General features: G+C 32.9%; 2 protein-coding genes across 22 annotated transcripts in view; both read right to left on the bottom strand.

Moving 5' to 3' along the window:
- Positions 1-21,087, bottom strand: part of LOC127731125 (uncharacterized) — a 61,480-nt gene that overhangs the window by 20,569 nt on the left and 19,824 nt on the right. For 4 of the 5 annotated variants that reach the window (XM_052239991.1, XM_052239995.1, XM_052239992.1 and 1 more), the window contains exons 2-6: positions 13,246-13,305; positions 8,588-9,191; positions 6,463-6,675; positions 1,583-2,136; positions 613-942 (exon numbers count right to left, since the gene is read on the bottom strand). In XM_052239991.1, coding sequence (XP_052095951.1) covers positions 613-942; positions 1,583-2,136; positions 6,463-6,675; positions 8,588-9,189 — 1,699 coding nt within the window. In that variant the 5' untranslated portion in view covers positions 9,190-9,191; positions 13,246-13,305. Of the gene's footprint in view, positions 1-612; positions 943-1,582; positions 2,137-6,462; positions 6,676-8,587; positions 9,192-13,245; positions 13,306-17,067; positions 17,147-21,087 lie in introns of those variants that run through there. The other variant, XM_052239993.1, reaches the window with a different exon arrangement.
- Positions 2,143-6,456, bottom strand: LOC127731139 (uncharacterized). Of its 17 annotated transcripts, none has more exons than XM_052240068.1 (5): positions 6,085-6,456; positions 4,775-4,816; positions 4,649-4,732; positions 4,397-4,438; positions 2,143-2,442 (listed from the first exon to the last, which is right to left on the bottom strand). In XM_052240068.1, exons 1-5 carry the CDS (start codon positions 6,416-6,418, stop codon positions 2,201-2,203), a joined length of 744 nt encoding a protein of 247 aa, XP_052096028.1. In that variant the 5' UTR covers positions 6,419-6,456; the 3' UTR covers positions 2,143-2,200. The 17 variants fall into 17 exon arrangements, 8 of the variants coding, with proteins under 8 accessions (XP_052096028.1, XP_052096030.1, XP_052096031.1 ...); XM_052240070.1 differs by having other exon boundaries at positions 4,649-4,816; positions 6,085-6,210; positions 6,295-6,456; XM_052240071.1 differs by having other exon boundaries at positions 4,649-4,816; positions 6,085-6,168; positions 6,295-6,456.

Genomic DNA, 21,087 nt, shown 5'->3' with positions numbered 1-21,087 from the left:
GTATTGAAGCTTATCAAAGTAATATAGACAAAAGGTTGCATAAACAATATATTTGAAACTTACTATTTGTTCATTTATATATATAATATTGAGATACATACTGCATACACCAATCATGGCAAGTAAAGTTGTATTACATTAGTACACATAAACAAATAAAACGGTTTCTATTTGACTAAGGTAAATTCTTTATCAATTTAGAAATATATTGGGTTTTTTGGTTGTTTTTTTTAAATATATATATTTTTTTTCATCAATGAAAATTTTGAAAATAAAAAATCTCCAAATTTCTCATAAAAGTAAGTTTTTCTTGTTCTAAAAGTTACCTTCCAATTCTTGGATTTGAATCATTAGCGTCTTCTTAAAAAGGCATTATGTTTATAGTTTAAATGGAAAGTTTGTAAATAATTTTGTCATTTTGTTAATGAGATAAGTTTATGCAAAAGTAAAATTGCACATAAATACCACTAATAACAAATCAAAGTGTCAGAGGAATTAGGTTTGAAAAATATTTTAAAAAGAAACCACATTTTATACAAGTTATACAAGCTACATGAAGCAAATTAACTGCCCAAAAATGAAATTATATTTACTCTCTTTGAGGACACATACCTCCTGTTGATTGTCTTCCGTGTGGTTGCTGTTTTCTTCTAAATGCTCTATGTTCACTTGTGAAATGTGGTCGCAGTTTTCTGCTAACAGCTGTACTTGTGAAATGTGGTGGCTGTTTTCTTGTATATCTTATTCTACCTTCACCTGCATGTTGTGGTTGTTGTTTTCTTGTAAAAAGTCTTTCATATTTACATGTGAGATGTTTCCCTAGTTTTCTGGTGTGCATCTTTTTATACTGACATGTAACATTACCCTCTGTTGATTCATTGTTTCTGAAACTGTTCAATCTAATGGTGCTTCTTTTTCTTACTTTACCTTTACCTTGTTTTTCTGAAGAAAAAATATATATGGTAAGTTTTTAATGTTAAACTATAAATTTACCTGAATTCTTTTTTTATTTTTTTGTGTACCAATTTTAAGAATTTCTAAGATTTTGACAGCATTAATGTTTAAATATATGCAAATTGATGCATGAAGTCCACTTCATATTTTTGGTACTTCTTGAGGAATGTATATGTGTGTGGCATTGTAATATATAGTATGTTGTTTCTGGTATTATTGTGATAAGCAATAAAGCACTGGTTCAATTTACCAATACCAATCCAATAGGAGTTAAATCCTTATTCACTGCATTACATTCAATATCTCTCTATATCATTTATCAGTTTTTGCAATATTGTATTTTTCATAAAATGAGGATGACATATCTTGGTTTCCAAAAATTATTTAAGATTGCAGGACATTTTGTTGGTCCTATTGTTTATCTTTTCTGCATTTGAAATTAAAGGCATTTCCAGATAAAATGTGTCTTTCTGCTAATGGTTTTTCTCTCTTCCCCATTTAGTTTTTGTTAATTTTTGTAATATTAAACAAAAGATCAACATTCCACAAAATAGAAGTTAAACAGAAGAAAAAAACAAGTAAAAGGTAAAGATTACCCAGAGTGATGAGACTTTATATGTAGACTTACTTTGTCTTTTAGACTTTGTGAAATGTATTTTTTTACAGCTGTCACATGACTCATGTTTTGACAGGATTTCTGTCTTGTCACTTTCTTTTTCATCTTTCAAAACTTCTTCTTCATTACATTCTACTGCAAAAGATTTCTCCATTACATCTTTTGTTTCTTGTGCATTTTGTTTCACTATTTTTTCCATTTGATCTTTAACACAGCTATCAGTCATCTGGTCCAAGTCATACTGTACTCCTTCCTCTTTCATCTGGTCCATTTCATACTGTACTCCGTCCTCTTTCATTGGGTCCATTTCATACTGTTCTCCTTCCTCTTTCATTGGGTCCATTTTTTCTCTTTCATAATAATCTTCTTTCTCTTCACCACAAACCTGAAGGAGTTTCTGACTCTCTTTCTGACAGGATTCTTTACTATTGGTGTTTGTCTGGTCCATTTTACACTTTGATTGCTGTGTTTTGATAATGAATTCCATAGCCTTTTGGACCTGATCTACAGTAAATACCCCATCACTTATCAATCTAAGGAGTACATCTAATGTACCATTCTTGTTCCTACAACAGAAACATGTACATGTACATTGACTTACTAACCAACAGATACATGTACATTGACTTACTAACCAATCTGTATAGAATATAAAAAAAGACATATTAGACCCTTTATTATTGTCTGCTTTATAAAAGTATTTAACATTTTGTTTTTAGGGACAAATTGCGATTTAGTATACATACCTATACAAGAGTTCACATTACATCTATCTTTAGTATACATAACTATACAAAAGTTCACATTACATCTATCTTTAGTATACATACCTATACAAAAGTTCACATTACATCTATCTTGAGTATAAATACCTGTACAAGAGTTCACATTATATCTATCTTTAGTACACATACCTGTACAAGAGTTCACATTATATCTATCTTTAGTACACATACCTTTACAAGAGTTCACATTATATCTATCATGAGTATAAATGTAAGACATAATAGTGTCCTGTGAAAAAGTGTCCGCCTGGACAGTTTTTCACAGAATTAAAGTATTAAAAAATGTCCATTGCCATGAAATTTTGTCTCTTAAGTGAACAAAATTTTACATCAACAGTTATGAAATAGTGTCCTCCCACAGGACAATATTTCATAACAGTTGTTATCTAATTATGTCCTCCAAGGAAATTAAATACAAAGGTCATCAAAATGTTTTATCATACTTGAATTTTAATTTATTTAGAAAGGTGTATTAGAAATAGGTGAATTTGAACATAAAAATGGATGGCAGTGAATACCGAAAAATTTACAACTATCTAAGTTCAAAGAAATATCCCTAAAAAGTTCAATGAAAATGTCAGGCGAACAAGTAGAAGAAAATGTCAAAATTATTAAATCAAATTGGAGGAGTTATATCATATTTATAAGGACAATTGTGTTCGGGACAAATTAAAATAGGTAAATATCGTCCATGGACATTATTTACAATGAAAAAATGTCCAGAGTAAAGAATGCTCAAGATTAGGTACAGACACAAAAGAAAGAGATGGAGTTAAACTTTATTTCACGGGGGACATTCATAAATCCTACATTATCACACTTACTGTTCAAGGACCAAATTTAATGGTTAAAAGTGTCCAGTGGCACTTTTTCACAGCTAATGACATTTTTACATAGGTAAATTGTGCCCAGGACACATTAAAATAAGTAATAAATTGCTTCCCTGAGCGCAGCTGGATACGACCGCAGATGCCCAACCCTGAAAAGTTGGGGCCAAAATGGACACAATATTCACACTTGATACAGGTCTGAATTTGGATTGTAATTAAATTTTTGACACATAATAGGTTTCTGACACAGCATTACTGTAGTCAAAGAACTTCAAATTGGTTATACGATTTGAATTTATATTCAATTTTTTTGCTTTTGTGCAATACACTATGCGAATTGACCTCCTCCTCCTCCCCCCCCAAAAAAAAAAAAAAAAAATTTACCCCGTTTTTTTGCGTTTGTGCAAGACACTATGCTGTTGAATATTAACCCCCCAAAAAAAAATATTTGAAGCAATTTTCTTTTAATTTCTGAAATCAGAAATGAGAAAAAATGTCCCCCTCCAATTTTTTTCACCTCCCCCCTTTCCCTTATTCCAAAAATATTTCTTTCCCTCAAGTTATGGTCAGTATCTCAGACAATCATCATTTCTTAATACATAATTTACAAGCAGTGTAAGGGAGGTAATCAAACATTATTATTTAAATTGATTTGGATTTTGATTTGGATTACCTCCCTTACACTGCTTTTAAATTGTCTCAATTGTCCTTTAACCAGAAAAACCCGTTTTTCCCCTTTTTTTGCCCCTAATTCCTAAATGGTTTGAGCCATAACCCCCCAAAGTCAATCCTAACCATCCCTTTGTAGTATGGAAACTTGTGGTATAATTTCAGAGAGATTCATACACTTTAACACAAGTTATTGTTTGGAAACTACAAAAATGATTATTTGGGCCCCTTTTTTGGCCCCTAATTCCTAAACAGTTGGGACCATAACCCCCAAAATCAATCCCAACCTTCCATTAGTGGTTATAGACCTTGTGTTAAAATTTTATTGATTTCCATATACTTATATTAAAGTTATTATCCAGAAACCATCTGTCTTAGGACGACGCTGACGACGACGACAACGTGATACCAATATACGACCAAAAAATTTTTAATTTTTGCAGTTGTATAAAAATTGTCCATGGACAGTATTAACTATGAAAAAATGTCCAGCCCAGCGGACATTATTACATGGTGGACATTATAAAATTCTACATAAATACCTGTACAAGAGTTCACATTATATATATCTTTAGTATACATACCTATACAAGACTTCACATTACATCTATTTTTAGTATACATACCTGTACAAGAGTTCACATAATATCTATCTTGAGTATAAATGCCTGTACAAGAGTTCACATTACATCTATCTTGAGTATAAATACCTGTACAAGAGTTCACATTATATATATCTTTAGTATACATACCTGTACAAGAGTTCACATTATATCTATCTTTAGTTTACATACCTGTACAAGAGTTCACATTATATATATCTTTAGTATACATACCTGTACAAGAGTTCACATTATATCTATCTTTAGTATACATACCTGTACAAGAGTTCACATTATATATATCTTTAGTATACATACCTGTACAAGAGTTCACATTATATCTATCTTTAGTATACATACCTGTACAAGAGTTCACATTATGTCTATCTTTAGTATACATACCTGTACAAGAGTTCACATTATATCTATCTTATGTATACATACCTGTACAAGAGTCCACATTATATGTATATGTAAGAGAATGATAATCCCTTTCTTCATGATTAAGTACGAGCGTTAGTGAGTACTTATCATGAAGTAAGGGATTATCATTCTCTTACAAACTTAGAATATTGTAAAGTGCTCAAGGCTCAAATGATCTCTTGATTGTTTGTATTCAAGAATTAGTGTCATTGTCAGTGCAATGTTTATAATTGATGCATGACTTCCTTTTTCGGCATTTCATTTATGGATTAGTTTTAGTGATGTAAGGACATTCTTATAATTTGGGAAATATTAAAAAAAAAAATGTATTATAGACATTAGGTGACACAACAGTACAAAGAAAAGGTAGGAATTGTATATGTTTCCTGATTGTGAGTATGAAAGTAATTCATGTAATATTTTAGTGAGGAATTATCCTTTTTTTATTTACAGTTTAAATCAATAAATACACTTGAGTTACAACTAATTTTATTCCATAGCCAATATTTTGGTCCGGCTTTTTAAATCAAATACTATTTCATTATGTCAGGGGAATGTTCAAATAAAATGTCTTTAAAAGTTTTAAATATACCCAAAACTTAAAATAAATTCCTATTTTTTTTCATTTTATTGGAATATTGGAAATAACTATTCTTCTCAACCACTAGTCCAGTAATCAGAGTTTTGGAAAGCTAAAGATTTAGGTGGTTTTTGATTTTAAAACTTTTTTTCTCTTTCTTTCTTTTTTTGCATTGCTTTGATATTGTTTAATTTTTTAGTAATTTGAAGTTATTAATTTTTTCATAATAACATTAAAGGTACCAGTATTACAGCACCAGTAGACTTCAACTTATTTTGATTTTTTTGTCTCACAATTTAACTTTAAGTCAGTTTCAATCACTGTGTGATAAATCCTTTCAATCTGATAAATTTGCTTCGGGGCAGTTGTAAACCATTTATAGAAACTCTTTGTTTTGAACTGTAAATAGACCCAAATAATAGGATAATCCCTTACTAAGAACATGATTTACATTCATTCTTCACAATTAAGAGACATCAAATCCTACAATTTCATTGGTCGAGAGCACTTTGCTATATTCTAACTAATTTAGTATACATACCTATACAAGAGTTCACATTATGTCTATCTTTAGTATACATACCTGTACAAGAGTTCACATTATATCTACCTTAAGTACACATACCTGTACAAGAGTTCACATTATATCTATCTTGAGTATACATACCTGTACAAGAGTTCACATTATATCTATCTTGAGTATACATACCTGTACAAGAGTTCACATTATATCTATCTTGAGTATACATACCTGTACAAGAGTTCACATTATATCTATCTTGAGTATACATACCTGTACAAGAGTTCACATTATATCTATCTTGAGTATTCATACCTGTACAAGAGTTCACATTATATCTATCTTGAGTATTCATACCTGTACAAGAGTTCACATTATATCTATCTTGAGTATTCATACCTGTACAAGAGTTCACATTATATCTATCTTGAGTATACATACCTGTACAAGAGTTCACATTATATCTATCTTGAGTATACATACCTGTACATTCCTTTTATAAGTGCCTTTGTCTTAAGATCACCAAAACCTTGGCGTTCATCTTTAGATAGATCTCTTTTTTCACTATATTCCTCATGTTCCATTGGCTGAGCACATGTTTGTTTTACATTAGTTTCACTACGATGGCGATGACGTGTGTGGTAGGTTAACTGACAATGATGTGTGCTGTAGGTCTCACTAACAGGTTGCTGTGGTCTGTTGTAAGCAACAACAAATAATTATCAGTGGTATTTCTATAAATTGGTTTGTTTAAAGGTCATAAATAATAAATTTTCATTGAAAGTCATTTATTGTTATTGTTGGGGTAAAGTGTTTAAAGAATCTCCACTTTCATTTTGGACTCTTCGGGCACAGTACTGTTATTCCTTTTCTAATATTGGCAACTCTTTAAACACTTTTGTTCTTTTATGTACCTTTTGCATATACTGTAAACCAACTTATTTTGGCGGATACTTTATTTCGCGTTTCGCTTTTTCTAGCTCACTTTGTGGCGATTAAAATTAGCGATTTTCACTCTTCTTGATGTATTTGAATTAGGAAAGATCCAAAGCTCCACATTTGCGACAATTCATATTCGTGCTATTTTTCTACTCGCGAAAATATATCGCTCGCGAAAATTAGTTGGTTTACAGTACTTTGTTCTTTTATATATCTTTTGTAACTTATATATTTATACTTTGTTCTTTTGTTTACATTTCATAACCCAGAGATAGATATTATAGGAGAGGATAACATGAGAAGTTTATCAGTGGTTGTCTTAAATTAAATCTTAACATTTTTAGGCCTTGATAACATTGCAGTTGATGGCAGTTGTTTATTAAGAGTCATTTATATAAATTCAAAGATTCTAGACTCTGGTCAACATTTTGTGTGTATGTGATTTACTGTCTCACTGATGTATACCTTTAAATTCCTTTTTATTCATTGTAATAATCTAAGTTTTCTTAAAAAAATAAATGTGGATAGTGTCCACATGTGGACACAGATGATGCCCCCGCTTGCATATCATATAGTTATAAAGGGACATAACTGAAGAACAGTAAAAGTGATGCTACCCAAATTTGAACTTGATCTGAGTTTTGTGTGTAAGTCTCATAACATTTGGTTGAGGCTAACTTAAGTAGAGAACAGAAACTAAAAATTCAGCAATTTTTATATTTATAAAGGGGCATAACTCAATAATGGTTAAAGTGACACTACCCAAATTCAACTTGATCTGTGTTTTATCAGTGGAAGTCAAAAATAAACATTGCATTGTATAAAGCATTCATTGTAGTTGATTCAACTATAATCATGGACAAAGGAAGATAACTCCAATTTTAAAAATAACTTGATATTTAGAAGAAAATAAAAATTTTGCAATTTTTTCCATTTATAAAGGGGCATAACTCTAGAAAGGTTAAAGTGACGCCACCAAAATTCAAACTTGGTCTGTGTTTTGTGGTAATAAGCATTGTGTAAAAGTTTCATAACATTTGGTTGAGGCAAACTTAAGTTAGAGAACAGAAACTAAAAATTTTGCAATTTTTCCATTTATAAAGGGGCATAACTCTAGAACGGTTAAAGTGACGCCACCAAAATTCATACTTGATCTGTATTTTGTGGTAATAAGCCTTGTGTATAAGTTTCATAACGTTTGGTTGAGGCAAACTTAAGTTAGAGGACGGAAACTAAAAATTTTGCAATTTTTCCATTTATAAAGGGGCATAACTCTAGAACGGTTAAAGTGATGCCACCAAAATTCATACTTGATCTGTGTTTTGTAGGTAATAAGCCTTGTGTATAAGTTTCATAACATTTGGTTGAGGCTAACTTAAGTTAGAGAACGGAAACTAAAAATTTTGCAATTTTTCCATTTATAAAGGGGCATAACTCTAGAATGGTTAAAGTGACGCCACCAAAATTCAAACTTGATCTGTGTTTTGTGGTAATAAGCATTGTGTATAAGTTTCATAACATTTGGTTGAGGCAAACTCAAGTTAGAGAACGGAAACCAATTTTGGGACGTACGGACGGACGTACGTACGTACAGACGGACAAGGGTAAAACTTAATGCCCCCACCGCTACGGGGGGGGGGGGGCATAAAAAAATATCATCTAGACTTACTTAGGAAAACCTCCTTTGGTTTCCTCGACCAATGAAGCTTGAGATTTTTTATCTTCACATTTGAAATAATATGCCTCTATTGTCAGTTTTGTCAATTTACTGAAATCTTCCAGATCCTTCTGAGAAAATTTTCCTGCGTATGGAGGTTTTGACTGTTTAGCATTCTCTGTAGATTTACCATGACCAGCAACTGGATAGATAACATTCAAGTCTTTTCTCTCTCCCATTTCATGACACAGTTCTTTTTCATTCCCTAACTTATCTTTTGACTGTTTTGAATAATTGGTTTCATTATTCTTTTTTCTTTTTTCTTCATGTTCAACCTTGGATTTTAATGCACCCTTGTACAATGATTTTGATTCTTGTCGTCGCTTGCTTTTACTGTTTCTATATATTTGTTTTGACCTATCAATTAATGTTTTGACGTTTGGCCCATAGTTTGTCCAATTATCAGCCTTGCTTTCACACTGTAATGTCATATCTAAGTCTGGTATTAGGCTTAAACTGTAGTTCTTCCCTTCCTTCTGTAACTTTTTGTTTCTTTCATCATTTAGTGATATGTGTGAAGATATGCTTTGCAAACTTTCTTCTTCTAAACCCATATCTGAAATATAATAATCAAGAATTAAAGTGATATGTACTCTCCTAGTGATCCATGGGAAGGATCCTTAATACCAGCTTTTAATAATCAAGAATGACGGGACTCACAGGAGATATGTACTCTCCTACTGATCCATGGGAAGGATCTTTATGCCAGGTTTCCACTCCTACTGATCTATGGGAAGGATCCTTAATACCAGGTTTAATAATCAAGAATAACAGGAGAGACATGTACTCTCCTACTGATCCATGGGAAGGATGCTTTATGCCAGGTTTAATAATCAAGAGTTACAGGAGACATGTACTCTCCTACTGATCCATGGGAAGGATCCTTAATACTAGGTTTAATAATCAAGAGTTACAGGAGACATGTACTCTCCTACTGATCCATGGGAAGGATCCTTTATGCCAGGTTAACACGTACTCTCCTACTGATCCTTGGGAAGGATCTATTATGCCAGGTTTACTCTCCTACTTATCAATGGGAAGGATCCTTTATGCCAGGTTTACATGTACTCTCCTACTGATCCATGAGAAGGATCATTTATGCCAGGTTTACTGTACTACTGATCCATGGAAAGGATCCTTTATGCCAGGTTTAATAATCAAGAATTACAGGAGACATGTACTCTCCTACTGACCCATGAGAAGGATCCTTTATGCCAGGTTTACTCTCCTACTGATCCATGGGAAGGATCCTTTATGCCAGGTTTACATGCACTCTCCCATTGATCCATGGGAAGGATCTTATGTCAGGTGTACTCTCCTACTGATATATGGGAAAGATCTTTTATGCCAGGTTTAATAATTAAGAATTACAGGAGACATGTACTCTCCTACTGATCCATGGGAAGGATGCTTTATGCCAGGTTTAATAATAAAGTGTTACAGGAGACATGTACTCTCCTACTGATCCATGGGAAGGATCCTTTATGCCAGGTTTACATGTACTCTCCTACTGATCCATGGGAAGGATCCTTTATGCCAGGTTAACACGTACTCTCCTACTGATCCATGGGAAGGATCCTTTATGCCAGGTTTACATGTACTCTCCTATATATAGCTACTGATCCATGGGAAGGATCATTTATGCCAGGTTTACTCTACTACTGATCCATGGAAAGGATCCTTTATGCCAGGTTTAATAATAAAGAATTACAGGAGACATGTACTCTCCTATTGATCCATGGGAAGGATCTTATGTCAGATTTACTCTCCTACTGATCCATTGGAAGGATCCTTTATGCCAGGTTTACTGCTCATACTGATCCATGGAAAGGATCCTTTATGTCAGGTTTACTGCTCATACTGATTCATGAGAAGGATCCTTTATGTCAGGTTTACATGTACTCTCCTATTGATCCATGGAAAGGATCTTTATGTCAGGTTTACTCTCTTACTGATCCATGAGAAGGATCCTTTATGTCAGGTTTACATATACTCTCCTATTGATCCATGGAAAGGATTTTTATGTCAGGTTTACTCTCCTACTAATCCATGGGAAGGATCCTTTATGCCAGGTTTACTGATAAATAACTTGCCTTATTTGGTTTTAAATATTCTTCGTTTACAATATTTGAAAGAAATTAAAATAGGGAAGGATAAGCTGGTTTGAAATATCACTATTTTCTACCTTTTAAGTTCTTTATTCAACATACTACAACTGAGAATTGTATGGAATATATGATGGACTTGGACTCTGTACATTGTATACCAGTCCTTGCAGGGGCCCTGTATATAACCTACTAACCCATGGATAGTGTATAGAACAAACTTGTCTCTGAGCAGTGTATACAATATAATAGCCCCACAGTACTCCATTAAATATACAGGTCCTTGCATACTGTGTATAATATAATAGACCCTGGGTTCGGAATGGTAAATAGTATCCTTAGTATTATAGTGAATATAACTTGACCCCGTATTAATCATTCTGGTTCCTAATAATTGTATTGAACATGTACTGTTGTAGCTGACTCACTGTGGTACTACAAGAAATACAATAGGCACTGTTGTAGCTGCCTCACTGTGGTACTACAAGATATACAATGGGCAATGTATTACAGTTCTATAAACAATGTATAAACTGTACTGGTCAAAGTGTACTTAACATATTGACCCCAAGGATCCATGGAAAGGATCCTTTATGTCAGGTTTACTGCTCATACTGATTCATGAGAAGGATCCTTTATGTCAGGTTTACATGTACTCTCCTATTGATCCATGGAAAGGATCTTTATGTCATGTTTACTCTCTTACTGATCCATGAGAAGGATCCTTTATGTCAGGTTTACATATACTCTCCTATTGATCCATGGAAAGGATTTTTATGTCAGGTTTACTCTCCTACTAATCCATGGGAAGGATCCTTTATGCCAGGTTTACTGATAAATAACTTGCCTTATTTGGTTTTAAATATTCTTCGTTTACAATATTTGAATGAAACTAAAATAGGGAAGGATAAGCTGGTTTGAAATATCACTATTTTCTACCTTTTAAGTTCTTTATTCAACATACTACAACTGAGAATTGTATGGAATATATGATGGACTTGGACTCTGTACATTGTATACCAGTCCTTGCAGGGGCCCTGTATATAACCTACTAACCCATGGATAGTGTATAGAACAAACTTGTCTCTGAGCAGTGTATACAATATAATAGCCCCACAGTACTCCATTAAATATACAGGTCCTTGCATACTGTGTATAATATAATAGACCCTGGGTTCGGAATGGTAAATAGGATCCTTAGTATTATAGTGAATATTACTTGACCCTGTATTAATCATTCTGGTTCCTAATAATTGTATTGAACATGTACTGTTGTAGCTGCCTCACTGTGGTACTACAAGAAATACAATAGGCACTGTTGTAGCTGCCTCACTGTGGTACTACAAGATGTACAATGGGCAATGTATTACAGTTCTATAAACAATGTATAAACTGTAATGGTCAAAGTGCACTTAACATATTGACCCCAAGGCACAACTGAACACACTGGCCATTGCATACTGGTCCATGGACACTGTATTGTCACACTGTCCCCTGGATAAAACTTATTCCTGCTTACTAAAATGAAATTCTTGTCACTTGGGCATTATAGTTCCCTTACTGACACTTGCACATTGTAGGTCCCTAATTGACACTTGGGCATTATATTTCCCTTACTGACACTTGCACATTGTAGGTCCCTAATTGACACTTGGGCATTATATTTCCCTTACTGACACTTGCACGTTGTAGGTCCCCAATTGACTCTTGACACTGTATTTCCCTTACTGACACCTGCACATTTTAGGTCCCTAATTGACTCTTGAGCACTGTATTACTTTTACTGACACCTGAGGAGTGTATTTCCCTGACTGACCCTAAACACTGTCTCTGCCTTATTGACACTTGTGCATGGTATTTCCCAAACTGACCCCTGAGCACTGCATTTCCATGACTGATCCCTGTATTTCTCTTACTGACACCTGAACACTGTATTTCTCTTACTGACACTTGTCACAATGTGCAGTGTATTTCCGTTAATGATACTTGTGCATGGTATCCCTTACTGATACTTGTGTATGGTATTTCCCTTACTGAAACTTGTGCATTGTATTTCTCTTACTGACCCATGCACTGCATTTTACTGACTGTTACTTGTGCACCGTATTTCCTTAAATGACCCCTGAGCAAAGTTATCCCAGACTGACCTCTGAGTACTGTTTTTCCCTGACTGACCAAAGAGCACAGTATGTCCCTTACGGACCCATGAGCACTGTATTTCCCATACTGACCCCAGAGCACTGTATTTTCTCGACTGACCCCTGAGCATTGTTTTTTCCTTACTGACCGCAAGCACTATATGTTCCCTAACAGACCCATGTATTTCCCTTACTGACCCCTGAGCGCTGTATTTCCCTTACATACCCCTAAGCATTATATTTTCCTCACTGACCTCTGAACACAGTGAACATAACAGCCTTGGTTATTGTATTGATATGAGCGACAGCTGAATACTGATTTGTTAATTTATCTTTTAATCTTGCCATATTTTTTTATTATACATACCTCTATACTCTTGGATAGTACAATATCACATTTCTCTACTGTACTTTATTGGGGGGATTCCTGAAAAATAAACAATATGTTAGGTTACTTGACAAGAAAACCTATCCTGGAAATTTCAGGAAATTCAATTAGAAATTACTTCCTTTTTTTAGATCATTGATTTTGAAAGGAAATTTCTGATAAAATAGACACACCTTATATTGTCAGGATTATGGCTGTTATAAAGTTTCAACATTATCAAGACTTGCATTAATGCTTCAGATATAGACAGGTAATACTGAAACATCTATATTTAGATAATAAGACTTTCAGGGCAATTATTTTACCTACTGGTCCTATGGCAAGCGGTTTTACTATTTATTCTCACTTCAAGATATCTCATATAATATGTAAGATATCTCATATAATATATAAGATATTTTATATAATCTAGTTTTTATAAGATATCTTATAAACTTTATAAGATATCTTATATACTTAACCACTTACACTGTGAAAATACTACCGGTATACACTTTAATTTTGAAAATTATATAAATCTTTAAGAATTCTTTTGAAATAAATTATATATTCTAAAGCAAGATTAGATATCGCTTTGACTTAAAACGGGAAGTTTACCAAAATTGAGGACATTCATAAAGCAATCATGTCATGTCCCCACAAAACACATCAATTTACAAAATATTCGGCATTTTCCTATCTTAATCGGATAAAAAAAACTTTAAGTTTTTACAAATGAAGCAAAAATATTTGTCTGAAGATATCAGTAGTCTGCTGTTTTAATGCAACACTTCCATTATCAAATAAGTTAACTTCGGTTACTGACAGAAACTGGTATTCGACCAGTAGATATTTCTGAACAGAAACTGGTATTCGACCAGTAGATATTTCTGAACAACCTTTCTTTGTACAACATTTCCAATTTAACAGAAAATCTCATGTCTTTATATCATCTGATAGTTCTACCTTACTGCAGTTTTGATTTCATTTATTTACATGTTTTATTTTACATTTTTGGGTCAAAGTATCACAACAGCTTGTTTAAACAAGGAATTATTTGAATCTGGAATAATTTTGAATTCTGGAAAATTGATGAGAAATATATGATGAAAACTTACCCAACTAAATAGGGTTAGCCATGCGCGCATGGCTAAGGTGGGTTAGTTAGTTCATACTGAAATGATAGTGAAAGTAAAATTAACCTTAGCCTAACCCTATTTAGTTGGGTTAGTTTTCATCATACATTTCTAATCAATTTTCCAGAATTCAAAATTATTCCAGATTCAAATAATTCCTTGTTTTTATACACATGTTAGTTTGACCACTGGACATATGAATACGTAAAGACATTATTACAGAACCATACTACACTAAATGGGCAAGAAGATTTTGTAACCCCTAACCCTTAAAGATAATGTACTAAACTAAGCACTGCAAAACCCAGAAATGTGAGAAAACTGAACTCAAGGATCAGGATAGCAAACAATCTTTGTAGTAGCAATTTATCATTTATGATTTGAACCTCTGTTTAGTCATGGAAGACTGACAATCTTATACTTTACACAAGTTTTGCCAAATTGGCGTGTACACTTTACAACATCTCCACAGATTTTGTTTTATTAGTAACAATATATATCTATTTTACTTTTTAGGGTAAGCCAGTTCAAAGTGATGTTTGGTGTCTAGAAAAAGAACATAAGGAATTTCTTATTTATTGTTTTATCGCACAACCAATGAAGACTGAATATTAAGCAAAATAAGTGTTAATTATTCCAACGTACAGTTAGGCTATCATGATGGAACAAATAAATTCAAAAATTTAATTCTAAAGACAATAATATTTATGGAAAATAAGGTCAAAGTCATGTCTTTCCTAACAGAAATGCATACCTTGAAACAAACATTCAATAAACAAAAATATGTTTCCGTAGGACAGCATGCCCCACTCCTCTAATAAGTATTGCTCAGTGATTGAACCATGAAATCTGGGTTAAAACCCATATTTTGCATATATTTAACAAAAATAATGTTACCATTATATATCATATGCACAAAGTTTCAAGTTGACTTTATTGTACTCGCTACAAGATGGACGAATAAACATAATGCCCCTCACTATAACAGGCAGGGCATTTAAACAGATAGAAACTTGAGGGATCATAAAACATTCTTATACAAAATATGGATTGAAATAAAAAGATTTGTACAAGTAGCTTAAAAATGTAACAATTTTATCTGGTTCTTTTCTTCATAAACATTCATTGCAGGTGAGATGAAAGTTATAATATAATAAATTGCTTTGCCAAGCGCAGCTGGATACGACCGCAGAGGTCCAACCCTGAAAAGTTGGGGAAAAAATGGATACAATATTCAAGCTTGATACAGGTCTGAATTTGGATTGTAATTAAATATTTGACACATTATAGGTTTCTGACACAGAATAAATGTAGTCAAAGAACTTGAAATTGGTTATATGATTTGAATTTATATTCATTTGAAGATTTCTTGCTGTTGTGCAATACTTAGTAAATCTGTTTTCAGACTAGATACAAAGAATTAGCAAAATAAATTGTGACCCCCAATTTTTCTTTAAGAAAATTGACAATTTCTGAAAACCTTGAGGGAATAAAAATTGACCCCCCCCCCCCCCCCCCCCCCAGCTCTACTTGTGGTATTGAACCTTGTGGTACAATTTCAATCAAAATACTTATACACTAGTTATTGTCCTGAAACTAGAAAAATGCTTATTTTGGGCCCCTTTTTGGCCCCTAATTCCTAAACGGTTGGAACCATCACCCCCAAAAACAATCCCAACCTTCCTTTTGTTTTATTGAACCGTTTGTTTAAATTTCATAGAGATCCATACACTTAAACTAAAGTTATTGTCCAGAAACCAAATGTCTTCGGACGACAATGACGACAATGACGATGACGACATGATAGCAATATACGCCCTCAAAATTATTTTGCAGCGTATAAAAATAAAGAGATGTGGTATGATTGTCAATGAGACATTACTACCCTCCAGAGTTCATATAAGTGGATATTAGCAATTATAGGTCAATTCCATACCAAATAGTTGGCTATAAAAGGCACACACATATATATATATGTATATATATAAGCACATCTAAACAAGTGACAACTCTACGACAGATCCATCCATTGGATCACCAGTGAAGGTGATACACAGCTGAAAACACATATTATATTCATAATTACTCTAAATATCAGCACAACAATGTTAAATCAGCAAATTTGCGGAAGCAAATTTTTGTTCTTCCCTCGCCGGGATTCAAACTCATGCCATTGGGATATCGAGACAACACTGCCTACACTTTGTCCAGCCCTCTAGACCACTCGGCCACCTAGACTGAACTAAAAATTCAGCTTTCGGTGGCCTAGTGTTACCTTTCCTCGTCAGTAGAATCTAGAGTTGTAACACAGTGCATGATATATTAGGCATGAAGATAGTTAAACAAGCAACACTTTGAAAAGATGCGGACTAATTGTTGTTTCAATCTGACCATTTTATAGAAAGTGTAAACAGAAGGATCTTTATTCTCAATATCATATGGCTCTTTTTTTGGAAAACATCCGCACCATGGCCCAGTCATCAAAGTATAACATCAATGAATTACTTGACGTATGAAATGCATTTCATCTTAACTTACAAATTACTAGTACAAGTATATTTCTCAAATAAAGATAACTGAAAAATTATATTGACATTCTCTTTTAAATGCAGTTTAAACAAAAATAGGTCACACAATAAAAAAAAAAGGCATAAAGACAATTATCTCTGTATAAAAAAAATCTTACCTATAAATTCAGAATATGATATACATTAGTATTTTCGGTACACAATGAACTACGTGGACTTACAACATGAACAAGGAAATTAAACAATAAATTCTCAGTTAAAAATAGACCTGACTGCAAATAAATATAATTATATTTTCTTCTTATAACAAAAAAACACAACAAAATTTTGAAGTGCTATTTAAAACAGATTAAAATGGCAGAGCCAGTTTTGTTTTTGTTAAAAATACAGTGAAACAAACAAGGTGTAAAGCTACGCAATGCAAGAAATACATGTAAAGCTGAAATGAGTAGGGATTATAATGCCTCATATTTTTATTATATAACTGTTTAATGGTAAAACTATATTTTATATACATGTATAATTCATGATTTATAGATTGATACCAAAAATTGCTTTTTAAACTTTACAAGCAAACTTTAAAGTCATATGAAACCGGTTTCTTGAAATTATTATGTTAAGGAAATTATTGAACCAATGCATGTATATATACTAAACTAATATGCACAATTTTATACATTTATTACAAATCTATAATATAAAACATTTCTTTAGGGAAAACTTTCCCCACAAATTAACTTTCGTTTTGTTATTCCGAAGTTTACCAAACATGACCTCAATAAACAATCAACTTAGAATCATGGAGCAAATGAAAAATAAGTGATATGATAGAAATGCAATAGAGTGATGTTTCATTTTTTTTTATATTTTCATGTGTTTCTGTTTGTTAAAAGAAAATCATTTACACATGTTTTATAGTAAAAAAATATTCATTTTTTTTTTATTTGAAGTATCATATGACTTTGGAATAAACTCTTTGAAGGGCATATGAGCTATGATTAAAAAAAAAATTTTGTTTTTGTTTCAAACATTAATATAAGCTATTAGCTGCTTAAAAACATCACTGATATATTATTGTCTCAAATAACAATAAATCGTTCTAATTTGGGTTTCAAATGCATGAAACTTTAAATTTTGACTTTCAAATAGGGACAGGTTGGGAATGTGCTCAGCATGTTCAGTTATTTAAAACAAAAACAAAAATGAGAATGGAAATGGGGAATACATCAGAGAGAAAACAGCCGAAGGTCACCAATGGGTCTTCAACACAGCGAGAAAATCCCGCAACCGGAGGCTGACTTCAGCTGACCCCTTAACAAAAATGTGTACTAGTTCAATGAAAATGGATGTCACACTAAACTCCAAAACATATAAATGAACTAGAATAAAAAAACATACAAGACTAACAAAGGCCAGAGGCTCTTTACTTGGGACAGGTGCAAAAATGTGGCGGGGTTAAACAATGTTTTGTGAAATCTCAACCCTCCCCCTATACCTCTAGCCAATGTAGAATAAACAAACACACAGCAATATGCACAGTAAAATTCAGATTAAAAAAAATCCGAGTCCAATGTCAAAATTGAAAATTTGAACAAGCGAGTCATAGGGAAGATTGATTTTGTTGACTAATTCTGATAACAAAAAATTGATTGTTCTTATAGAGGTAAAACAATGATTTTCAGATTTTTCAATTTATGACATGAAATCAAACAGACCTAGAAAAGTCTTCATTGTATTTTTGCATATGTCTGTCAGTCTATTTCTTTCTATGTTTATATCTAGTCTGATGAACTTTGGCAGTCTAATGGAAAATTATATGGCTTGTTGTTCTAAAATAAGCATGAAATGCTGATATTTTATTATGATTTCATGCATTTCTATTTGTTTCCTATGGATCATTTGTAATTCTAGTAAATATTTTGTATGTTTTAAATCAAATTAAAGATTTCAAGAGCAAATTCTGTGGTAAAGAATTTGGAAGCTAGTGCCCCTTTAAGATGAAGTATTACTACAGGTATAACAGAAATTTCACATTAATAGCAATGGTCAATGAAAATGTGGTCAAGGTCATATAAACCCTTTCAGATGAACATATCTATATACCTTACAAATATTCTGTGGTCAAGGACATATAAACCCTTTCAGATGGCCATATTTATACACCTTACAATTATTCTGTGGTCAAGGACGTATTATAACCCTTTCAGATGGCCATATTTATACACCTTACAATTATTCTGTGGTCAAGGACGTATTAACCCTTTCAGATGGCCATATTTATACGCCTTACAATTATTCTGTGGTCAAGGACGTATTAACCCTTTCAGATGGCCATATTTATACACCTTACAATTATTCTGTGGTCAAGGACATATAAACCCTTTCAGACGGACATATTTATACACCGTACAATTATTCTGTGGTCACCTTTCAGACGGCCATATTTATATAACTTACAATTATTCTGTGGTCAGGGACATATAAACCCTCTATTATAGTCCAATAATTGACCTATAACTTTTAGTACTTATCACAAAAACTTAAAGTTGACCAATGAACCATGAAAATGGAGTCAGGATCAAATGAACTGTGTAATACGAACATATAAACTTTATAAATTTGACTTTACTTAAAGTGTCTGAGAAATGGATCTAATCATGAAAACTTAACACTGACCAATGAACCATGAAAATGTGACAAGGTCAGATTGACCCTTTATCCGGAGGAAGAAAATCCTCAGTGATTTTTATCCACCAACAAAAAATCACTAGGGTTTTCTATCCAGGTCCAGTGTAAAACATCCACCTGTCTTATAAGGTTCTAAAAAGGTTTTTTTGAAGGGGAAATATATATAAAATGTGGCTTAATAGTTTTTAGTGTATTTAAAAATTGCATAGCTGATTTATGTAACAAGAGTGCACACGCTGAAATGTCTCGCCTTCTTTACTAATCATTGATATTATGTTGATAGTCCTAAATATAAAGCTTTATTACAACTGTCACATAAACTTAACATTAACCAAGTAAACTAAACATTGACCAATGAACCATGAAAATGAGGTCAAGGTCAGATGAACCATGCTAGGCAGGCATGTACAGCTACCAATTCTTCCATACAACAAATATAATTGACCTATTGCTTATAGTTTAAGAAAAACAGACCAAAACACAACAAGAGTGCACACGCTGAAATGTCTCGCCTTCTTTACTAATCATTGATATTATGTTGATAGTCCTAAATATAAAGTTTTATTTCAACTGTCACATAAACTTAACATTAACCAAGTAACCTTAACATTGACCAATGAACCATGAAAATGAGGTCAAGGTCAGATGAACCATGCTAGGCAGGCATGTACAGCTAACAATTCTTCCATACAACAAATATAGTTGACCTATTGCTTATAGTTTAAGAAAAACAGACCAAAACACAAAAACTTAACACTGAGCAATGAACCTTGAAAATGAGGTCAAGGTCAAATAAAACCTGCGTGACTGCCAAATAGATCATAAAATATTTCCATACACCAAATATAGTTGAACTATTGCATATAGTATTAGAAAAAAAGACCAAAACTCAAAAAACTTAACTTTGACCACTGAACCATGAAAATGAGGTCAAGGTCAGATGACACCTGCCCGCTTGACATGTACACCTTACAATCATTCCATACACCAAATATAGTAGACCTATGGCATACAGTATAAGAAAAACAGACCAAAACACAAAAACTTAACTATAACCACTGAACCATGAAAATGAGGTCAAGGTCAGATGACACCTGCCAGTTGGACATGTACACCTTACAGTCCTTCCATACACCGAATATACTAGACCTATTGCTTATAGTATCTGAGATATGGACTTGACCACCAAAACTTAACCTTGTTCACTGATCCATGAAATGAGGTCGAGGTCAAGTGAAAACTGTCTGACGGGCATGAGGACCTTGCAAGGTACGCACATACCAAATATAGTTGAACTATTGCATATAGTATTAGAAAAAAAGACCAAAACTCAAAAACTTAACTTTGACCACTGAACCTTGAAACTGAGGTCAAGGTCAGATGACACCTGCCCGCTAGACATGTACACCTTACAATCATTCCATACACCAAATATAGTAGACCTATGGCATACAGTATAAGAAAAACAGACCAAAACACAAAAACTTAAC

This window comes from Mytilus californianus, unplaced genomic scaffold (assembly GCF_021869535.1).
Source record: "Mytilus californianus isolate M0D057914Y unplaced genomic scaffold, xbMytCali1.0.p SCAF_2, whole genome shotgun sequence".
Lineage (NCBI taxonomy): Eukaryota > Metazoa > Mollusca > Bivalvia > Mytilida > Mytilidae > Mytilus > Mytilus californianus.
The sequence above is the reverse complement of the archived record's forward strand: the minus strand, read 5'-3'. Positions and strand labels throughout refer to the sequence as shown.